The following is a 12,464-nucleotide window of genomic DNA, read 5'->3' as shown; positions in this document are numbered from 1 at the left end:
ACTCCAACTTTCTCTTCTTCTCTAAAAATTATTCATCATCAAATTTTTCGAAGAAAAAAGAAGATGGCTTTCTCAATGATATTTTTAATTATTTTGGTTGTCATACTCACGAGTCTTGTATTTATCGGAGAATATCCTCCTCGTGCGTTTTCTTTATTTTTACAAATACTTGTACTTGTTGTTTATCCGTTACTTTGTATTGCAATAATTATTAACTAATAAAATGCATCGTAATTTTTTTTAGTACCACCATGTCAAATTTAACAAAGCTCGAATTTGTTGCGCTCGACATCACGGGAAAGAATTATATGCCATGGACTCTAGATGTAGAAATGCATCTTGAGTCATTGGGTCTAAGCGAGACCATTAAAGAAAATGGCATATGCACGTCACAAGAAAAGGCAAGAGCCATGATATTTTTGCGTCGACATCTCGACGATGGATTGAAATGTGAATATCTGACTGAAAAAAATCCCATGGCTTTGTGGAAGGGATTAAAAGAAAGATTCGAACATATAAGAGAAGTTATACTTCCGACCGCCCGGGATGAATGGAATACATTGAGATTCCAAGACTTTAAAAAAGTCAGTGATTACAATTCGGCGATGTATAGAATAATCTCGCAATTAAAATTTTGTGGACTATGAGGTCACAGAATCTGAGATGCTTGAAAAAACATTTTCCACGTTTCATGCATCAAATATTACTCTACAGCAACAATATAGAGTACGTGGATTCGCGAGATATTCTGAACTCATCGCCTGTCTTCTTGTGGCGGAAAAAAAACAACGAGCTATTAATGAGAAATCATCAGTCCCGACCCACTGGATCAACAGCATTTCCAGAAGTAAATGCTGTAAATAAAAATGAATTTAAACCTGGAAACCAAAATCAAATTCAAAGACAAGGTTTTGGTCGAGGTCGAGGTCGAGGTCGTGGACGTGGACGTGGACGTGGAATTGGCCGTGGTCGTGGTCAAGGCCGTGGTTTTGAAAATAATCGAGATAGTTATTTTTATAACTCATCTCAAAAGAACGTCCCAAACCATCCACAGAAAAGGCATCATGAGAATACAAGTGTTAATGAGAAGCACTCAAAAAGATATGAAAGTTCTTGTTACAGATGTGGTACTCCAGGACATTGGTCCAAAGTTTATCGAGCCCCTGAGCACCTTTGTAAACTTTATAAAGAATCATTAAAGGGGAAAGAAAAGGAGACCAACTTCACTGAACGCAGTGACCGTTTGAGTGATGCAACTCATTTTGATGCTGGTGATTTTATGAATGATTTCTCTGGAAATGATCAATATGTTGGTGGGATAGAAATGAACAATATTGATGCTGCAGATTTTCTCAACGATTTCTCTGAAAATGAACAATATAATGGTAGAATATAAATGTACAATAATCTATTTTTCATGTATTCATAGAATAATGTTTTATTGTATAATTATGATTTGTGTTATATTTAAATATATATTGCAAGTAATTTATTTCATTGCATATTTTTTTGAAGTTCAAATATGGAAAATGCTATGAGCAAAGCTGAAGTTTGCATACCCGATAGTGGTACAACGCACACTATCCTCCGAGATAAAAGATATTTCTTGGAACTAAAACCAACAAAAACAACGGTGAATACAATATCAGGTCCTGTAGACTTGATTAAAGGATGTGGTAAAGCACAATTTTTGTTACCTAATGGTACAAAATTTTTGATCAATGATACTTTATATTCACCACAATCGAAAAGAAATTTGTTGAGTTTTAATGATATATATTCCCATGGGTATGATACTCAAACAATGAATGAAGGGAATGAGAAATATATGTGTCTTATCACATATAAATCAGGAAAGAAATATGTGATTGAAAAACTACCAATGCTCCCTACTGGATTGCATTATACACATATAAGTCCCATTGAATCAAACATGGTAGGTGATAATTCTTCGATATTAACCAATTGGCATGATCGATTGGGACATCCTGGTTCAACAATGATGCGAAGAATTATAGAAAATACACATGGTCATCCACTGAAAGACCAGAAGATCTTTCAGAATAATAAGTTTCAATGTAAAGCATGTTCTCTTGGAAAACTTATTATAAGACCATCACCAGTCAAAATCCAAACTGAATCACCAATGTTTCTTGAACGTATTCAGGGTGATATTTGTGGACCAATCCATCCACCATGTGGACCATTCAGATACTTTATGGTATTGATTGATGCCTCCAGCAGATGGTCACATGTATGTTTATTATCAACTCGAAATGTTGCATTTGCAAGATTACTTGCTCAAATAATAAAATTGAGGAATCAATTTCCCGATTATACAATCAAGAAAATTAGACTTGATAATGCTGGTGAATTTACTTCCCAAACTTTCAATGATTATTGTATGTCTATGGGAATCATTGTTGAGCATCCTGTTGCTCATGTACATACACAGAATGGATTGGCTGAATCATTGATTAAACGTCTGCAAATGATTGCTAGACCAATGATAATGAAAACAAAGCTCCCTATTTCTATATGGGGACATGCAATTTTACACGCTGCTTCATTAATTCGCATCAGACCAAGTGCATATCATAAATACTCCCCATTGCAGCTTGCATTTGGTAAAGAACCAGACATTTCTCATCTGAGAATTTTTGGATGTATGGTGTATGTGCCTATTGCACCACCGCAACGAAAGAAAATGGGACCTCAAAGAAAGGTTGGAATTTATATCGGTTATGATAGTCCATCAATCATTCGATATATTGAACCTCAGACAGGCGACGTGTTCACAGCACGTTTTGCTGATTGTCATTTTAATGAGGAAATCTTCCCAATGTTAGGGGGAGAACAGAAACATACCGAAAAAGAAATTACATGGTATGTATCATCATTGTTACATCTGGATCCAAGAACAAAACAATGTGAAAAAGATGTACAACAAATTGTACACTTGCAAAGAATAGCAAATCAAATACCAGATGCATTTGCAGACACAAAAGGGGTAACTAAATCATATATACATGCTGCAAATGCCCCTGCTCGAATTGAAATTCCAAAGAAACAAATGGAAGATACTCATGATGTCATTAAACGCCTGAAGCGTGGAAGGCCAGTCGGTTCCAAGGATAAAAATCCTCGAAAAAGAAAATTCATAGAGAAACACGATGATCACAAAATAAAGAATGACGTTTCTGAAGAAACACATGATGATCACAAAATAGAGAATGGTGTTCCTGAAGAAACACATGATGATGAAAATGTTCTGTCAGAACCACAAACTGACGAGAATCATGAAATCTCTATCAATTATATTAATACTGGAAAAATATGGAACCGAAAAGATATAGATGAAATTGATGATATATTTTCTTATAATGTGGCAATCGACATCATAAATGATAACGAAGATCATGAACCAAAATCTTTTGGTGAATGTAAAAATCGGCAGGATTGGATAAAATGGAAAGATGCCATCCAGGTTGAATTAAATTCGCTAAATAAACGTAATGTTTTTGGACCTATAGTCCTTACACCTGAAGGTGTAAAACCTGTTGGATACAAATGGGTTTTTATTCGAAAGCGAAATGAGAAAAATGAAATAGTAAGATATAAAGCTCGACTTGTTGCACAAGGTTTTTCTCAAAGGCCTGGAATTGATTATGAAGAAACGTATTCTCCTGTGATGGATGCAATTACGTTTCGGTATTTGATTAGCTTGGCGGTATCTGAAAATTTAGAAATGCGTCTTATGGATGTTGTTACAGCTTACTTATATGGATCACTTGATAGTAATATATATATGAAAATCCCTGAAGGATTTAAGATGCCTGAAGCACAAAGTTCAAAACCCAGGGAATGTTATTCTGTGAAATTACAAAGATCATTATATGGGTTAAAGCAATCAGGTCGAATGTGGTATAATCGACTAAGTGATCACTTGATGAAAAAGGGATATGTAAATAATTCAATATGCCCTTGTGTTTTCATTAAGAAAACAACATCCGGATGCGTAATTATTGCTGTATATGTTGATGATTTAAACATCATTGGAACGAATAAAGAAATTCAAGAAGTTGTGTCATACTTGAAGGAAGAATTTGAAATGAAGGATCTTGGAAAAACCAAGTATTGTCTGGGTTTACAAATTGAACAAAAAGAATGTGGAATGTTTGTTCACCAGACAAATTATACAGAAAAGATCCTTAAACGTTTTAATATGGATAAAGCAAATCCTTTAAGTACTCCAATGGTTGTTAGATCATTAAACATAGAAAAGGATTCCATTCCGTCCATGTGAAGATGATGAAGATATTCTTGGTCCAGAAGTACCATATCTAAGTGCCATCGGTGCCCTTATGTACCTTACAAATTGTACAAGGCCTGATATATCTTTTGCCGTGAATCTGTTGGCAAGATTTAGCACATATCCAACAAAGAGACACTGGAACGGAATTAAACATATATTCCGTTATCTACGAGGAACGACAGACTTGGGACTTTTGTATTCAAAAGATGCTAATCCAAGTATAATTGGTTATGCTGATGCTGGATACTTATCTGATCCACACAAGGCACGTTCCCAAACTGGATATGTATTTACTCGTGGAGGCACTGCAATATCTTGGCGTTCTCAGAAACAAACGCTCGTAACAACTTCATCAAATCATGCCGAGATTATTGCACTACATGAAGCAAGTCGTGAATGTGTGTGGTTAAAATCAATGACCCAACATATCCAAATTTCATGCGGATTATCATCTGATGAGAAGCCTGTGATACTATATGAAGATAATGCTGCATGTGTTGCTCAAATGAAAGAAGGATACATAAAAAGCGACAGAACTAAACATATTCCTCCTAAGTTCTTCGCATTCACCTAAGGAGCTTGAGAAGAATAGATGTATTGATGTTCGTCACATTCAATCAAGTGAAAATTCATCAGATCTCTTCACAAAGGCGCTTCCTACGTCAATATTCAGAAAGCATATATATAATATTGGGATGCGCAATCTACGAAATTTGTGAAGAATTGTTCGTGTCAACATGATGGGGAGTTTACGTGACTGCACTCTTTTTCCCTTACTATGGTTTTTATCCCAATGGGTTTTTCCTAGTAAGGGTTTTAACGAGGCAGTATAAAAACACGTAATGAAGACAATCATTATGATCATCATCACAAGGGGGAGTGTTGAAAAATATATTTAAAATGTGAGTATTGAATATTTGAATGTTGAATATTTGAATGTTGAAAATAAGAGTTGTAAATATTGAAAATTAGTGTGTGATGATGTAGGTAATGATGTATTTTATTTTTGGATTATTTGTAAAGATTTCCTATAAATAGATCTCTCATTTGTGAAGAAAATCACAATTGAGTAGAGAGAAAAATATTATAAAGTGTGTAGTTTGGTAAATTTTGAGAGTTTGAGATTTTTACTTTTTACCATAAATTTTTACTTTTTCACAACAAATATGGAATAAATGAAAATAAATTTAATTATAGAAAATACTTCGACGTTATCCTGTTTTCCACAACATTACCTTGTATTTACCTAAATTCGTTTTTTAGCCATATAAAATGCGGTGAAGATTCCCCACATCCAAAACAATACAGATCAAAACCTAATTATTTAATTTCTTAACCGCAATCAAAATCAACAATTAAAAAGAAAAATTAAACTCCCCGGTGTCGTATATCATGATTTTGGCGTTCTGAATTGAGCTGTATAGATCATCATCTCTGAATTTGATCGAAGGCGAAGAGACTTGGACCCAAGCTCTTGGATCGGAGTCTGGAGACTCTTTTGTTGTAATTCTCGTTTGGCAATTTGATATATCGTTGGAAATAAAGAGGATTTGCAGGTTAGAATTGAATTTTTGTTTTTTATGCCATCCTTTTTTATGTAATCCCGTGCAGTTACGTTTTCTGTGTTGTTGATTTGTTAGGTTCTTCCGCGTTCGTCAATTTGTTGCTTTTCGGTACCTAGGGTTTCGTTAGTGAGGGCAGAGTACTCCCTTTTTTTTTTCCCTTGATCGCTCTTCCATTTCATTAACTTTTGAGTCTGTAAATTTTGTTTGGTTACCAAGATCTTTTCTTTTCATCTCGGACATAGATTTCCTTATGTCATTGCTTTTATTTTATGGTTGTTGGTTTTTTGGGATTCTCTTGTTTAGATTTTGAATTTCTTAATACCGCTAAACAGTGGGATTAATCATAAAATTCATTTATCCACATAGTCCCTTTTCTTTCAATAATTCATTAGTGGCTTGCTTGTTCGGACAGTTGTGGTACGTAATTAAAAACTCTCAAATTATGAGAAATTCTTAGTTTTCATTGAAGTCCGAGGGTTTTCTTCAACATTTGAGTTCTTTTATTCATTATAATATGTTACGATTGCATGTGGTGCAGCTAATTAGCTATCAAAGTTCCATACTTGGAGATGTCCTTTCAAGAGGAAGAGATGGATTACGCAGCTGGTGACTATGAGATGGGTGAAGTAGAAGAAGATATGTATTTTGCTGGTCGACTAATGGGAGATTCGGAGTCAGAGGAGGAAGAGGATGATGAATACGACAACTTGGTCAGTTCAATCTGCCACAAATCTAGCATGCAAACTAACATTTTGTTGTTGATTTAAAAGTCTCCTTTTATCGTTTTCCACAGAGTACGGATGATACAAACTAACTGAGATGTGGAATCGGGACAATAAGATTACAGACACTTCTGCTGCTGAGGCGCGGAAGGGAAAGGACATCCAAGGCATTCCATGGGAGAGGCTAAGCATATCTCGGGAGAAGTATAGACAAATTAGACTAGAACAGTATAAGAATTACGAAAATATACCCCAATCTGGAGAGGGATCAGAAAAGGTAATTCTCATTCTTAAATGGTCGCAGTGACAGTGGGTTTCCAGTGTGTACATCTCGCTTTTGATTTGTGAGGAATGTAAATTAACAAGAAAAGGTGGAGTGTATTATGAGTTCTGGCAGAAAACAAGATCTGTCAAATCGATTATTCTTCATTTTCAGGTTAGATGATATTTTCTGCTCTGGGCTTTTCTCCTGTTGCCTGCTGATGACTGGCTTTCGAAGTTTTTGATATGTGAATATAATAGTCTACGTTGTCTTTAACTTTGCATTATTGCACCCGAATAGATCATCTGAATGCCTAAAGCAAGATGAAATAGAAGTGCTTCTTTTATTGGTCTAGAAGGGTACTTATGGATTTGTTGGAGCTAGGTGAGTTTGAGGTCATAATTTTATGCTGCTAAGATATTGAATATCTGAAGCGAGAAGATTCTGGAAGAATAGTTAATGTTATTAACCTTTCGGGGCCATTATTCTCCAGAGTTTTATGAATTACTAAAATGAGGCCAAATGATACGAATGATCATGATGTTTTTTATCTTTTCATTTCATAATACCCTCTAAGAATGTTATATTACTGAAAATCAAGGTCCATAACCCCTGCAAATGATCCTTGGAGTTTTGCGTCTTCTGGTTCTTGTTGGCTGCTTCATCGTTAATATGGAGTAAACTTATAAATTTTTATGAGTCTTGTCTGCCTTTGCAGTTGAGGAACCTGGTTTGGTCGACCTCAAAGCATGATGTTTACCTAATGTCGCATTACTCAATCATTCACTGGTCGTCATTGAATTCCAAAAAGACCGAAGTTCTTGATGTTTCTGGTCATGTGGCTCCTCGTGAGGTGTGTAAATCTGATTGGATTTGTTTGTTTTTCACTTTATGTTTTATTTTTTTCCCCTGGGAATTATGACAGCTAAACCTATTTATCTCTCTTTTAGAAACATCATGGAAGTTTTCTGGAAGGATTTACTCATACACAAGTAAGCACCCTTGCAGTCCGTGAGGATTTGTTGATTGCATGGGGATTCCAGGGGGAGCTTATTTGCAAGGTAATTTTCTCCTCATTCATTGTTGTAAGATTTGACTTGGTATGTATTTTTTCAGATGATATATGGTGCATTAATGCAAATAGCATTGATCTAGATCACTTTTGTCATGTACCATTTCCTCATTAATGGTATAATATCATTGATTGAAGCTAATTGTTTATTAAGTAAGCATGCAGTATGGTCGAAACCCCCACGAAGCTCTGTTTCGGCTAATTGTCTCTTTTCTTTATTTCATTAATCATTATAAAGGAAGAAGTGATGTTTTTCACTCAGTAGTCGTGTATGATCTGGACTTTTCCATTACTGTGCAAAATAGCAACTATGTTTGGAATTGCAATGTTGCTTCTTTGTAGCTGGATATTATTTTGAAACAGTGACTGACTATTTCGTTATTGATGTAGTATCTAGATCGACCTGGGGTTAGCTTTTGTATGAGGACGTTATGACGATAATGCTATCACAAATGCAATTGATATCTATGGCAGTCGGAGGTGAACCTTTTTCACTTTTTAATGTCAAAGCAAATTCTATTGTGTATTGTAGTGTACTGCAGCATTGGCAGTTCTTTCTATCTCTATGCCAAACTAATGTGTGTAGATAATTATCAGTGGGGCTGTTCATTTTACTGCTTCCAATAATGACTGCGGAGTACGAGATTTCGACATGGAAAGATTTCAGCTTGTTAAGCATTTCTCTTATCCATGGCCTGTAAATGTAAGTTTTGATTGTGTTTAAATGCTTATTAAGTTAACAACATTCCCCCTTTTTATTCCGATGTGGCCATGAGAGCTCAATTTTTGTTGCTTAATTGTATGATCTGCTTCTGCAACGTGAGCTGGCGTAACTGTCTCCTCTGTTACTGTACAATTTATGTCATATTCCATGGCTTAGGGCCCCTAGCCTCGTGGTTACTCCTTCAGCCTTGTTAGAGGAAGCTAATATGAGGGGTATACCTGGGGCAAGATGATTGAAATCATCCATTCTTTACATGTCTTGTTATAACTTATCTTGAACTCTGTATATTTGTGATTGGGGAGTTCAAAGTTCTTAATTATATTTTTCCCGCCATGGATGGTAGACTACACAACAGTTAATGATAAAGTCGCTCACTTGAAGATACAAGTGAACCGTTGAGTTTTCTACTACCTTTAGTGGTCTAGATGGCTGTGGTGCATCAACTATGCAGATCTTGCCTAATTTCTTGATGGTAAATAGAGGAGTTTTATGGTAGATATAGTTGATTTGCTAGTTTTGGCTTGTTTTTTCTTCCTCATTGTGTGGCTGGATTCCTTTCGCTACAACATATATGAAATGGTAGTTCTTTGTTGGTTTATTGCAGCATACTTCTCTGAGTCCAGATACCAAAATAATTGCTATTGTTGGGGACAATCCCGATGGCATGCTGGTGAATTCACAAACTGGAAAGGTTAGTATTTTCCTTCTAAAAGTTGGGTCGGTCGGGTAAAACAATTATTGAGAAGGTCCTACGTGGAATTTATGGTCTAAATTGCTGCTGGTTTAGAAAATATTGTTGGCAAATTATTCCTTTACTTTTTTTTTTTTGGTTTTTTTTTTGTGGGGGCAATGTTGACTCCTCTTGTTTGTAGGATATTGCACACATGCGAGGGCACTTGGATTTCTCTTTTGCATCTGCATGGCATCCCAATGGGCACACCTTTGCCACTGGGAACCAAGACTAAACTTGCCGTGTATGGGACGCGCGGATGCTGTCTACATCTGTTGCTGTACTCAAGGGAAATCTTGGTGCTATTCGTTCCATCCGTTTACATCTGACGGGCAGTTTATGGCAATGGCTGAACCAGCTGATTTTGTTCATGTGTATGACGTGAAGAATGGATATGATAAAGAGCAGGAGATTGATTTCTTTGGTGAGATCTCTGGAGTCTCTTTCAGTCCTGATACAGATTGCCTATTCATTGGGGTGTGGGAACGTACCTATGGTAGCCTCCTTCAGTACAACCGTTGCAGAAACTACTCATATCTCGATGCTTTAATATGAATAAATCGGTTTTCTTTTGTGAGTCCGTGCATGCTGTGTTGGTGGAAGGGCTGGTGGCATAGCTTGTTCAATTCTGCAAGACCAAGGGTCAGAAGCCCCCTTAGTCTGCTCCTCTATCCCTCCAACAGGTCATGCGTTCAAATATTGCCTACTTGTGCGAGAAGTGAGTGAACAAGCCCGTGATGCAATTTGATTCGGCATTACATGAAATCCTTCTCATTTCCTCGGAAAAACGTTACAATTGTTGTGTATATGGCAAATTCAACTGTAATTTTCACTTTTCTGAAGTTATTAGTGAGAGGATTTTATGTTAATGTTCATTGTTTATATCCATTACCACTGCGAAAGCGAATTGTCTGATATAATGCTCTTTGCTTTTGGAAATAAGGTGTGCATCATTCATCAACCACTATAAATATGATACAGAAGCTTGTATAAAAGTCCGTTTAACTATTTTGGGATGTTCGATTATTCACCATTCACGTTATTTATCCGCATGTATTCATCCATGTGGCATAGAATGCTGTCTTCTTCTATTTGTAGTTGTTGCACGCAATCTTCAAAGGCAGCCAACAGTTCTGGACTAAATACCGCGTCTTCCCCGTCCTCTTCTTCTCTTGTTTTCTTAGTTTTCATGTCATTGTAGCTTCCAAACTTTGGGGTTACATAAGTTCCAGGAGAGTAGACTTGCCCTTCTGCTTGTTTCCACTGTCTCAGTCTAGTGATGGCAGGGAACTCTATGACTGAAAAATCAAGTGATTTAAGTCCTTTTGCTGCTGCTTTCCTTTTCCAACCGGGCTCGGGTGTATTTTCTCCTTTCACTGTGCAGAAACTTCCTTTATTCAGATCATTGAATTCTTCGATCCCAGTTTCATTCTTCAGAAATTCTTCAGCTTGAACGTTAGTGACATTTTGATCTTCGTCTAATGATTTAAACTGGTCGGATGAATGAACATCTTCAAAAAACTGTGAGTTTCCTGTATTGGATTTATGAATTCTTTCTAGTAAAGCATCATATTCCTCCACAGTGTGAAAGCTTATGGACCCTCTCAGGTTCTTATCTCTCCAATCTAACTTATTTTCATTGAGCTCTTCAGAAGTTTCAAAACTCAGATCGGACAGTTCTCTCTCCCTCAACATTTGACAGCTTTTCGATCTTGTAAACTTGCCATAACTTTCAAGCTCTCCATCAAAATTTGGACTTGATTTTACCTCTGTTGTCCTTTCGATATCCGGGATCAAATCCAATGCTTTGACAAAATACTTGGTCCCAAGATCATCATCAATCGATGGCAAAGTGAAACTGCTGGTTCTGAGTTCATTCGTTCCGGTTTTGGCTGAGCAGAGAATGGAAAAAAGCTGGTCATTTCCATTGTTTGAAGCAAACATATCTCCCCAAGCTAAATTCGTATTCTGGAAGTCATGATTCAGCTCTTCTCTAATGCTCATAGATTGAGCAATCGTTTTGGAGCATACGCAACCCATGCTGTCTGCTCAATTATTTGTGGTACAAAATTAGAAATGCAACACAACTGGAAATATCAGATCATACCGTATAATCTTTATTTCATAGTGTCTTAAAACCTTTTCCAGTGCTGGAATTATTTTAAATGGCTGCTTCCATTCAACTTTTCCCTACGAATAAGCCCATGATTCCAAGATTTTTATTTTTAGCGTTTTCGCTTTTAGCACAGGGCTCGATGGCACCAAACACATGCCAAATTTCCCCATATTCAATTGTGGTGGCAAATACGATCCAAGCATTAAATGATGATCGACAACTGTTAAATGTCTGATATGATTAGAAAATAAGACTGGGAATTATAAACTCCATACGGACCATACCTGATCAAAGCTGCGCCGTAAATCCTGCAGAAAAAATATTGGGATTCTGAAAATCAAAGGTAATCTGAATTTCCAAACATTATTTGTGGGTTTGTTAACTTGAAAGTTGAGGATCAAGATTCAAGAACTGGGAAGAGTTGAGGGGAAAAAAATCTCCTTCAAATTTGAAGCGAAAATACAGGTGAACAATCAAGAGCGTGGCGGCATGTCAAGGGCTAAAAGCACGAAGTTTGACTCCGCCAAATTATTTCGACTTTTCAGACCAACCCAATTGCAAATTGGATTCAATCATCTAATAAAGTTTGAACAGAAACTATTTTTAATTACTCTTCCACATTTATATATACATATATATATATATATGTACGTCCGTTACACGCGTGAAACATACAACAACCGTAATTTCTAAATTTCTCATGATATATTTTGAAATTATAAAGATTTATACATAAATCGTGTCATTGAAAATTTAGCTACAAGTTCTACAAGAATTTACCGAAAGAAATTTGACAGGACATAAAACATGAAGATAATTGTAATATTTAAAAAAAAAATTCGAGCAAAAAAAATATTTAAAAAACATAAGTAAAATCTTATAAATCATTTTAAGTAATTATAGATGTAAGAATAATTTGTTTCACATAAAAAGGATTTGAATTCGTTCTTATTCATGA

At 36.0% G+C, this 12,464-nt stretch overlaps 1 protein-coding gene and 1 pseudogene across 2 annotated transcripts; one reads left to right on the top strand and one right to left on the bottom strand.

Annotated features, from left to right (window-relative positions):
* The first annotated feature begins 5,575 nt into the window (after positions 1–5,575).
* On the top strand, positions 5,576–10,265 carry LOC142525767 (putative WD repeat-containing protein C2A9.03; annotated as a pseudogene).
* On the bottom strand, positions 9,980–12,092 carry LOC142525766 (uncharacterized). 2 transcript variants are annotated; one of them, XM_075630059.1, is made up of 2 exons: positions 11,791–12,092; positions 9,980–11,438 (listed from the first exon to the last, which is right to left on the bottom strand). In XM_075630059.1, the coding sequence occupies exon 2, from the start codon at positions 11,428–11,430 to the stop codon at positions 10,414–10,416; it is 1,017 nt and encodes a 338-aa protein (XP_075486174.1). In that variant the 5' UTR covers positions 11,431–11,438; positions 11,791–12,092; the 3' UTR covers positions 9,980–10,413. The 2 variants fall into 2 exon arrangements, with proteins under 2 accessions (XP_075486174.1, XP_075486172.1); XM_075630057.1 differs by having other exon boundaries at positions 9,980–11,435.
* Between the last annotated feature and the right edge of the window lie 372 nt (positions 12,093–12,464).

Source organism: Primulina tabacum, chromosome 15 (genome assembly GCF_025594145.1).
Source record: "Primulina tabacum isolate GXHZ01 chromosome 15, ASM2559414v2, whole genome shotgun sequence".
Lineage (NCBI taxonomy): Eukaryota > Viridiplantae > Streptophyta > Magnoliopsida > Lamiales > Gesneriaceae > Primulina > Primulina tabacum.
Note: the sequence above shows the minus strand (reverse complement) of the source record. Positions and strands in the feature narration are given on the sequence as shown.